We start from the raw sequence: 10,964 nt of genomic DNA, 5'->3' as shown, positions 1-10,964 counted from the left end.
TTGTCCCCCCCCTCCCCCTAGCCCACAGTCTCGCTGCCCCGAGCCTCCCGTGCCGGCGGGCCGGCCGGGCGGACGGGCGGGCGCGCGGGGGGCGCGGGGGGCGCGCGGGGGGCGGGGGGAGTTCCGGTTCCGGTTCTTTGTGCAGCTGCAGCAGCGGCTCCGGGAAAGATGGCGGCCCGGGCGGGTTTCCAGTCTGTGGCTCCGAGCGGCGGCGCCGGAGCTTCAGGAGGGGCGGGCGCGGCGGCTGCCCTGGCTCCGGGCGGGACTCCGGGGCCTCCGGTGCGAATGGGCCCGGCGCCGGGTCAAGGGCTGTACCGCTCCCCGATGCCCGGAGCGGCCTATCCGGTGAGTGCGGCAGGAGGAGGGGCGCGCTGGACGGGGGCGGGGCCGTGCGGGGGCCTGGGAGTGACAGGGGTGGGGGGAGGAGTAGGAGGGACTCGCCTGGGAGGGATTCGGGCCGTGAGTTGGGGTGCAGGGAGGTAGTGCGGGGAAGGGAAGGGAGGCAATTAGCATCCTCATCTGCTACCAGGGGCATTGTTTTCTTGGGGAGTCAGGGTGTACAACCAGGGTGGACGAAGAAGTGGGGCGAAGCATGGGCCTGTGAGAGCTTGTGTGCAAAAGGGCCTAGGCAGCTCCAGCGCCCAGAGGAACACAGAAGGTGTAGCTGGCAAATTGAGGTCAGCTTCTGAGGAGACAGTAGCTGGCAGTACTCTCTGAGCAAATGTGGAATTAGAGATGTCCAATGCGCCAGATACAAAATAGACTGGGGAGAATTTGAGTGTAATCTAGCTGTCTTAGCTTTGGGGCTATATTTGAGGAAGCTCCAGTTATCTAGATTTCACAGAGATAGAGGGCTCTCCTCCCAGCCCACCACTGTGCTCCACCCCACCCCCTCAGCCTTGTTTCATTCAAAGAACTCAGGCCTCCCCCACTTTGCCTTTCTTGGTGGGGTTTGCAGGGGAAGCGATGACATCTCTGGGTCCTCTCCCCTGTATAGAGACCAGGTATGCTACCAGGCAGCCGAATGACACCTCAGGGACCTTCCATGGGACCCCCTGGCTATGGGGGGAACCCTTCAGTCCGACCTGGCCTGGCCCAGTCAGGGATGGACCAGTCCCGCAAGAGACCTGCGCCTCAGCAGATCCAGCAGGTCCAGCAGCAGGCGGTCCAAAATCGGAACCACAAGTAAGATGACCCCAGGGTGGAGGGAGGGAGGGAGGGAGGGAGGGAGGGAGGAAGGAGGCCTGTGAGGATGCAGGTGGTGGGAGTCCCTCAACCAAGAAGTGGTGGTGCTGTGTCAGCAGACGGTGCTCATTCTTGAAAATTCTTTGCGTTTTTGGGGGATGGGGGTGTCTGACTTGAGACAGGCTTTGCAGTTCCTTCACTTCACTATAAACGGAGGTGTGGACAGCCTGTCTTCATGTTCTGGCTAGTTCCATCCCATCCTGATAAGAGTGTTTATTCCAAACAGTGCAAAGAAAAAGAAGATGGCTGACAAAATTCTACCTCAAAGGGTGAGTCCAGGCTATATAGGTCTTCTTGAAGGTATGCTGAGCTTGAGAATAGAGGTGGTCAGCTCTAGATCCCAATGATATCTTTCTGCTCCTAAGATTCGTGAACTGGTACCAGAATCCCAGGCCTATATGGATCTCTTGGCTTTTGAAAGGAAACTGGACCAGACTATCATGAGGAAACGGCTAGATATCCAGGAGGCCTTGAAACGTCCCATCAAGGTAACAACGCAGGAGAGTGCAAGGCAGAGAGCCAAAGGAGAGGACGCGGGAACCTTCAGCAGGCTTGGGATGGGAAATCAAAGGCGTAGCACAGCTCTCCTTGGCATTTAAATTACATCTCTCCCTTCTGCCTACGAACTGAGAATTACATTAGAAGCATAAGAACAGAACAGCGAAGGGGGAGGGGCTTTTGATATTTCTTGCACCAGAAATATACCCTGTTGGTGTTTTTGCTACAACTGCTCTGCCACCTTGGGAACCTGGCAGCTTGCATGACTCCGTCCATCTGACATCCTGGTGAATGCACTTGCACTCAGGCCAGTGGCCTGTACTCTTCTTCTAGGTGGAATCTCCATCCACCCACCCCAAGGACTGGGTAGACAGTAAGCCAGTCTGTTAGGAGTCATTTTCAGGTTTGGGGAGACCCTTGTCTTCAACATCAAACCACTGAAGCCCCACTATCAATCCTGTTTCTGCCTTCCTCAGCAAAAACGGAAGCTGCGAATTTTCATTTCTAACACTTTCAATCCGGCTAAGTCAGATGCCGAGGATGGGGAAGGGACGGTGGCTTCCTGGGAGCTTCGGGTAGAAGGACGGCTCCTGGAGGATGTGAGTTCAAGGTCCACTGTGGTCGGCATTTAGGGTGGGAGCTGCTGGGAACAAGCAGTATTGTCTGGTTGGCAGGAAGCCTGACTGGTGCTTACGGCTCCTGTTGGGAACAGCAGGGAGAGGGTCACTGTGTTCCCTGTACTAAAATACAATGGTTCTTTGTTTCTGGCTCCCACGGCTTGGCCCCCTCTGTGGTATCATATCGAGAACCTTATTGTCGTGGGATTTGATTTGTTGTTTACCTCCTTCCTGATGCTGCTAGCCATTGGACTTGGCAGTATCTGCAGATTTTTCAGTTAGTTTTTTTTTTTTTTTAAAACCAAGTGAGTTTGCACTTAGCATTTGGGCCATGCTTTCCTCTCTGAGTCCTTGAGGTCCTCGATCTCCACTGTGGCATCTCCATCTTCCCAGCTTCCATTGGAGACATTTCACAGTTTACGTGGGGTAGATTTCTCTGACAGGCTCTTCGTTGCTTCATGGGAACATCAGCTGACTGGTGATAGCCCCCAAACTTCCCACCCCAGAAGCTCCTTGGAGAAGCTCACCTGCCATTTCCTTATACTCTCTGGCTCTCTATTTTTAGCTGTTCACAGGCGAGCCAGCATGAATGCATTTTTCAGGAGAACCAGGGCTGAGTGTCAGAGCCTCCTTTTTCTCTGTATAGGTCCGGTCCATCTCCCGGTGGTGGCATGTGATCCAAATAAAGCTGTTTTTGTTCTGGCTTTTTATTACCTGTGATTCATTTCCCCTGTAGAGTCAGACTTTTCTCTGTTTAGACTCGCTTTATTATGTGCAGAGGTTTGGCTTAACTTGCCCCATTTCCCTTGGGGAAATGAGGTGGGTACGTCAGTCACCCTGTATGTGTTATAGGCTGCTTCTTCAGGGTTCATTGCTACTGTGACTTGTTCAGTATCCACAGGCAGCTACCTTGCCATCTCCTAAGAGGTTCTCAGAAGACATTTCTGAGTTTTTTTCCCATTGCTTTTGTGGGTTCCTTTATTATGGGACTTTGTTTTGGGGAATTTCTTCTGGCCTTTTCTAACGTGACCTCTCCTCTCTCTCCTCTAGTCAGCCTTGTCCAAATATGATGCCACCAAACAAAAGAGGAAGTTCTCTTCTTTTTTTAAGTCCTTGGTGATCGAACTGGACAAAGACCTGTATGGGCCAGATAACCATCTGGTGGAAGTGAGTAGTTCTGTCCTCTAGGCTTTGCTTTGACTTTATGACTGGAGGATGATGGACTTGGGAGCCAAACATTAATGTCTAGGGAAAGGGGAAGGTATGAATAAAGGGTTACCCCAGGTGTACAATTCCTCCAACGCAGTTTGCACGTTGGCCTCCAGGTGGCACTAGCTGTTCAGTTCTGGTACTGTTTGGACCCAAGAGCTTTTGCAGTCTGACTTGTCCCACCTTTTAAATTTTACTATCTTGGTTGCTGCCCCCACTTTCAAGGGAGATTCTGATGGAGGCGTCTTACAGATGCCAAGCCATCTCTGCATCTTGCTTATTAAAAATGGTGAGATGTAGTTATCCACACACCATTCAACCTTTTTCCTGGTGACAAGTGCTGTGATTAAGGGGGTTAACTAAGGGTTCTAGTCCTTGTGCCAAGGCTACTTTTACAGATCTGGGACTTGCTTTGGGTTCCTGCTCTGTTTAGATTCACATTCCAAATCATCAGAAATTTTTTATGGTAATGCCTGGTTACATAGTGTTCTGAAGACTATGTCAGCAACAGTATTCTTTGGGATATAGTCAAAACCAGAATAAGACAGTCCAGGGCTCCAGGTGAACTTAACCTGCTCCTTTCTTTGCCAGTGTAGCTGCAGCCCCTTAACCTCAACCACTAAGAGACATGGGAAGGTCTTTACCATCTAATAAGGGAAGTAAGTCATAGAATCAATAGAAATTTGTAAATATATTGAACTTAACTTTATAGCAGTAGAGCATGGTGGCTAAGAACGTGGACTGTAGAATCTGACACACCAGAGCTCAGATAGCAGCTCCACCACTTATTGGCTGTTGACGTTAGGCAGCTTACTTCACTCTTCTAAACATTAGTTTTCTCATCTGTAGAATAGGTTTAATGGTGCCTATCTCGTATGGGTGTTTTGGGGATTAAATGTGATAATCCAAGTAAATGTCTTAGAATACTCCTGCACATAGTAAGTACCCAATCGATGATAGCTATGTTATTTTACTATACACATGTATATTATCCATTTTTGTGGATAAAATTATCACTGAAAGATCAGGCTAATTTAAATGTGACCCTGAGCAGTCATAATGAAAAAGTCAATCGACTTATAGACAGGAATCCCAAAGTCATGTGCAGTTTTTTAAAATGTCTCATGCTGTTGCTCTTCTCCAGTAGCTTCAGTAATCAAAGTTGAATATTCAGTCATTACAGAAGCTCTTCCCTCCCACTCCAGCTCTTCCTCTGGGAGAGCACCCCCTGACATCTTCCTCTCTGTAGTGGCACAGGACCGCCACTACCCAGGAGACAGATGGCTTCCAGGTGAAGCGGCCAGGAGACGTGAATGTACGGTGTACTGTCCTGCTGATGCTGGATTACCAGGTATTCTGTGTGATGTGAGGGGGTCCAGCTTTCACAGCCACATCCCATCAGCAGTCTGACATTTAAAGGTTTAAGTCTAGTTGTGGGTAATTTGCCGCCAGACTGTTGCCTCCCTAAATATAGGGATAGGGTCTTGGTCATTTCTGAGTTCCTGTTAGTGTTCTTCTGCCCCAGGGAAAGCACCGCATTAATGCCTGTTGACTGGCTTGAATGTATGGCCATGCCAGGCACCTCATAATGCACATAGACTCAGCTCATTAGCTTCATCCCAAACTCTTTGGTTCTCTGTAGCCTCCTCAGTTTAAATTAGACCCTCGTCTGGCTCGGCTGCTGGGCATCCACACCCAGACCCGTCCAGTGATCATTCAAGCACTGTGGCAATATATCAAGACGCATAAGCTCCAGGACCCACACGAGCGGGAGTTTGTCATCTGTGACAAGTACCTCCAGCAGGTAAGAAAAGGACCCATTCTTTTGCTCAAGTCCACTGGAGCACTAATTGTGCTCTTAGCTGCTTCTCCTCTTTCCCGCAGATCTTTGAGTCTCAGCGTATGAAGTTTTCAGAGATCCCCCAACGGCTCCACGCCTTGCTTATGCCACCAGAGCCCATCATCATTAATCATGTCATCAGGTAAGCATGTGTGTGCAAGGCAGTGGTGTGCTGGAGCTGGCTTGCACCAGCTGCACAAGTCAGTTCTCAAAATCTTCAGGGATTTTGCAAGCAGGTTGTTAAACACAGTCGTTATTTAAGGTTAAATTATACAAACTTGCAGTTAAATACATTATATTAGAAATAAGGGTAATATATAGTCAAAAATTCATCATCTCTGAATTATTATATTAGTTTACTGGTGTTTGTATTATCGAGGTTACTTCTGTCTGTTGTGTCTGTATGGTGGAAATACCATCTAATGATGTGCTACTGCACATCCCTTCCCAGCTCCTTGATCAGTGATGTAATGTTGGCATCTTGAAATCAATCATGTCGAGAATATTTAAAACACAGAAATCAGCAAATGCTACAAGTTAGGGCTTCTTGTTCTTGTTCTTGTTCTTCTTCTCTTTTGGAGAATCAGTTATTAGACATTTACCAGCTCATCACTGATGAGCTACTGTCTTTTCTCTGGGTGGTAGGACATTCCAAGCTGAGACTCCAACTCCATTACCTCCATCTGCTTTCTGCTCAGAAGATGGATGAGCAGGGCATCTCTAGGCAGATATGGAGTGAAGGAAGGCACCTTCTCCTCAAAGCAGCATGTCTTCTGGCTGGATGTAGTCTTTGCCTTCTTTCCCTTATTCCTTATTAATTAGCCTTCCTTTCGTTAGACCCTGAACCATCATCACTCAGCCAATAGTAACTCCTACAACCTATACACTGGGTCAGTAGAAGCTAGTTTGTCCCGTATTCATGGGCTTAAAGTTAGGCCACTTTTTATTTTGCGTGGTATGTGTTTTATTTGAATTCATTTTCAGGGTCAATTTTAGTTTAATAGGGGGAAAGATACAGAAGATACTGTAGTGATGGTCTCCTTGTGGGGAGGGAGAAACTTACTTTTCATTGGATATCTTTTGTAACATTTGAATTTTTACCATTGAGTTTTTAAAAAAAATTAACTCTGTTGAGGTTTATATGCAATATATTACACCCACTTAAAATAAAATTTGATGATTTTTGGCAAATGTATACATCCTGTAGCTGTCACCACAAGGAACGTACAGAACCTTTCCGTCACACCGAAGAGGTCTCTTATGCCCTTTTGCAGTCAGCTCCTTGCCCTTCAGTCTTAGACCATCTTTTTGACCCTGTGTAATTAGGTCTTAGGGGACAAGCCCTTTACCAGGCCCCTTTGGTTTCCTCCCCAGTGTTGACCCGAATGATCAGAAAAAGACAGCTTGTTATGACATTGATGTGGAAGTGGATGATACCTTGAAGACCCAGATGAATTCTTTTCTGCTGTCTACTGCCAGCCAGCAGGAGATTGCTACTCTAGACAACAAGGTAGGGACCATGCCCTGGGTAGTTGGGTGCCACCAGCCCTCTGTCACAGCTTCTTGGCTTCTTTTGATTCTTGATATTCATTCAAAATGTACTGCCACCCAGTAAATGCTAGGCACTCTGTTTGGTGCTGGTTGGAGCCAGACACACATGAGTTCTGATCCTTGGCTATACCTCTTAATAGCTTTGAGCCTCAGTTTCTGATCTGCGAAATAGAGACCATAATACGTATTTTTATAAGGTTGCTATGAGGATTAAATGAGACAGTGTATGCAAAGACATGACATTGTATCTGGCACATAAAAACAAGTGGCAGCTGCTGCTCCTATTGTTATTAGCGATACCATTATCAGACATAGTCCATGCAAGTAAAGCCAGAAAGGCTCTGGGAACACAAAGGAGAACAGGGAGGCCTTCCTGGAAGAGCTGATGCCTCAACTAAATCTTGAAGGACGACATGGGAGTCAATGAAAGGGGAGAAAGGAGGATGGTGCTTAGGGGCTTGGGGGGCAGAGGCCATTCCAGAAAGAGGGAGCAGGGTATATGAAGGCCCAAAGATGAGCAGAGAGCCTGGCATGTTCAAGAAGTACAAGCTGCTTACTGTGTTAGATAAAGCTCGGGGTGCTGGGGAAAAGAAGCTGGATAAGGAAGCAGGATCCTCGTCATGAAGCAGCTTTGCGGGGAAAACTGGCTTAGACTTTGTCCTGAAAACTGGAGGGCCTGGTGCCCTTTGCATTTAGAATGATCACTGGCAGGATGGTGGGGAGTGAACTGTAATGGGGGCAGATGTGGAGGAAGGAAGCCCAGTTAAGTGGCTGGTGCAGTGATGCCTGTGAGATGTGTCGAGGGCCTAAACTTACGGTCCTGACAGTGAGGATGGAAATGAGTAGGTAGATTTGGAAGGTGTTAAGGTGAATTTGCAGGGATTTGGACACTGGATGGAGACAGTGGGGTGAGGTGTGAGGGAGAAGAGGCATTACAATGACCCTCAGGTTTTCAGCTGAGGTGTACAGTTGTAGTTATTCAGATTGGGAACAGGAGGAGAAGCAGGTATTGGGGAAAGGTAGTGAATTTAGTTTTGGAGAGTTTAAGGTGCCTTGAGATGTCAAGCAGGTGGATTGGTTGGAGTTTGGGAAATGGATTCTGGTCTGCAGACTGGGGACTCATTACCTTGTCAGTGGTACTGGAAGACATACAAGTAGATGAAACGGCCAGGAAGAGTATAGAGAATGAGAAGAGGACAAAGAACAAAACCCACGGACCACAGCTTTTGAGACAGCTCTCTGTACCACTTCTTTTCTACCTGAGAGTGTTTCACGACCCATTTATGCTGTGGATTAAATATTTAGCATGTAGCCTCATCCACAGTGGACATTGTGGAGACTAAAAGGAAAACTTCCCTCACGTGGGGTGTATAGAGACACGGTGCATATCACCTGCTAAGCGAATGCCGAGCGCCTGAGCAGGTGGGGCAGCAGTGCCATTTGTGGGCTGCACTCTGTTCTTAGGTTGGTAGCGGCACAAGAAGTCACACACTGCCTGCCATTTAACTTTGCATTTCCCCAGTGTGAAAATGTTACGAGCTTCCTTCTTCCTTTCAGATCCATGAGACGATAGAAACTATCAATCAGCTGAAGACCCAGCGAGAGTTCATGCTGAGCTTTGCCAGAGACCCTCAGGGTTTCATCAATGACTGGCTTCAGTCCCAGTGCCGGGACCTCAAGGTAAAGAACCTGGGACAGGTGTAAAGAGACTTAGATCCGTGAGGCATACATTTGCTCTGTTTCCGTAGCATGAGATGGAGAGCCGGGGGGAAGTGAGGGACCAGACTTTCTTTAGTGTGTTCCAGGCCCCATTTTACAATTAAGTAGGGAAATGGAGGTGGAACCATCAAGTGTTTATCTAGTACTTACTATGTGCTGTCACTGTGCACCGTATTGGAGGCGATACAGAGTGGAAAACTTGATCTATTTCAAAGTAGCACACATTCTGTTCAGAGAAACCATGTTACTGTGATTTAAAAAGTAGTAAATCATGTAAGACATTATTGGAACTCACCAGTATCAAAAAGGTAATACAAAGGAGAACGGAGATTGATGAGGCTAGAATAGCTAGGGAAGGCTTCATGGAGAATTTGGGATTTGAGTTATATCCCAGAGAGGGGAGCGCCAGAAGCTCAGGCAGGAAGGTAGGAAAGAGCGCAGAATGTGTGAGATGTGTCCTCAGTGCTCGCCTGTTCTGTGGTGATTGACTGCAGGTAGCCCGAGAAGAGGAGCAAGGGACAGGGGGTGCCTGAAAGGATCCCTGAACAAGGGAATGACTTGTTGACAGCAGAGGCGACTTTGGGTGTTGTTTTAGTGGTTTGCTAGGGCCGCCATAGTAAAGTACCACAAGCTGAGTGGCTTAAACAAGGGAAACGGTATTGTCTCATGGTTCTGGAGGCTAGAGTCTGAAATCAAGTTGTCAGCAGGGTTTGGTTCCTTCTGAGGGCTGGGAGGGAGAGTCTGTTCCAGGCCTCTCTCCTAGCTTGTGGTAGCTTCAGGCAATCCTTGGTTTGCAGATGGTGTTCTCCATGTGTCTTCATATCATCTTTCCTCTCTGCATGTCTGTCTCTGTGTCTTAAGTTTCCTCTTTTATAAGGACACCAATCATACTGGATTAGGCCCACCCTAATGACCTTATCTTAGCTTGATCATCTGCAGAGACCCTATTCCCAGATAAGGTCACATTCACAGGTACTGGGAGGGCTAGGATTTCAACATCTTTTAGGGGATACAATTCAGTCCATAACAGATGCAAGAAAGGAAACCAGTCTCTTCTGTGTCTTCCCCCTCCCATCTCCCTCAGACCATGACTGATGTGGTGGGTAACCCAGAGGAAGAGCGCCGAGCTGAGTTCTACTTCCAGCCTTGGGCACAGGAGGCCGTGTGCCGATACTTCTACTCCAAGGTAGGCACCTGGGGTGCACAGGAGAAACTGACAAAAGGCAGGGGGTCTGCACCCTTGATGGGGGTCAGTGGTGTTAGGTACCAGCTTCTGGTTTGTCTCATCTTCCGCTCCCTCCACTATTTTCTCCTTAGGTGCAGCAGAGACGACAAGAATTAGAGCAAGCCCTGGGAATCCGAAACACATAGGGCTTCTCCCACAGCCCTGATTGGCTGCACCGATTTCTTTATTGGGGCCCTGTGCTGCCTGCCTCATAGCACCTGCCTTGGTCTTGCTTGGGGCCTTCCAGGGGATGCTGTTGGTTCTAGGACAACACCAGAATGAAGAGGGTCTCACATGATACCTGTTACCCTCTTCTTCTCCCACCCCATCCCTTCCTACCCCCAGCTTCCCTTTGCCCCACAAAGTTCCCATGTGCCTGTACCCTCCCCTGGTCTGCATAGGACCTCTAGATAGTATTAGAGAGAGAGAACCCGTAGTGGTAATCAGTGCATTGAATGGATTGGGCCTAAGGCCAAGTGGTCTTCAAGGGGACCAGCTACACTGATCCTGCCCTTCGGAGACCCAGGAGGTGGGAGCTTTAGCCCCTTCTCCGAGACTCAGGCCTGGGGGCACTCTATAAGCTAGTTGATCTCGGCTTTCCTGATAATAGAATCCAGTTTCCTACCTTCCCTCCACAGGTTTGGAGCAAACTGTCCCTTCACTTGTTGCCCTCTAGCACTAGAGGAATCCTGGTTCTTGGGCTCCACTGAGCCCCAGGTCAGTCCGCAGCCCTCTGGATTGGCCTGCTGACTCAGTGCTTCTCTTACTCCCTCGTAGGGGGTCCACATCAGTATTGGAGTTTGTTCTCTTAGTATTGCTCCCTCTCACCACACTCCCTGTAGCTGCTTCTTAGGATTCCCTCCTACCTGTCCTAACCCAGGGCATTTGAGTGGGGGAATCTTGCCTTTCCCTGTCAGAGCCCCAAGGGCCCTCACCTAGGGTACTGTCATTGCTGGCAGAGGCTGTTCTTTCCTGCTGTTGCTTGGAGGTGTGACTCATTCATTCATTCCACCCTGCCTCCCCCATCCTTTCATGGAGAAACAGGCCTAAAATCAAACGG

General features: G+C 48.7%; 1 protein-coding gene across 2 annotated transcripts; it reads left to right on the top strand.

Annotated features, from left to right (window-relative positions):
* The first annotated feature begins 107 nt into the window (after window positions 1–107).
* On the top strand, window positions 108–10,135 carry SMARCD1 (SWI/SNF related BAF chromatin remodeling complex subunit D1). Of its 2 annotated transcripts, none has more exons than XM_030835099.2 (13): window positions 108–345; window positions 998–1,185; window positions 1,472–1,514; window positions 1,611–1,733; window positions 2,220–2,342; window positions 3,411–3,527; window positions 4,819–4,920; window positions 5,212–5,373; window positions 5,454–5,551; window positions 6,784–6,919; window positions 8,518–8,640; window positions 9,764–9,865; window positions 9,997–10,135. In XM_030835099.2, the coding sequence occupies exons 1-13, from the start codon at window positions 169–171 to the stop codon at window positions 10,048–10,050; spliced, it is 1,548 nt and encodes a 515-aa protein (XP_030690959.1). In that variant the 5' UTR covers window positions 108–168; the 3' UTR covers window positions 10,051–10,135. The 2 variants fall into 2 exon arrangements, with proteins under 2 accessions (XP_030690959.1, XP_060162504.1); XM_060306521.1 differs by lacking the exon at window positions 108–345 and adding an exon at window positions 454–677.
* The last annotated feature ends 829 nt before the right edge of the window (window positions 10,136–10,964 follow it).

The sequence above is a fragment of the Globicephala melas genome, chromosome 10 (assembly GCF_963455315.2).
Source record: "Globicephala melas chromosome 10, mGloMel1.2, whole genome shotgun sequence".
Classification (NCBI taxonomy): Eukaryota; Metazoa; Chordata; class Mammalia; order Artiodactyla; family Delphinidae; genus Globicephala; species Globicephala melas.
Note: the sequence above shows the minus strand (reverse complement) of the source record. Positions and strands in the feature narration are given on the sequence as shown.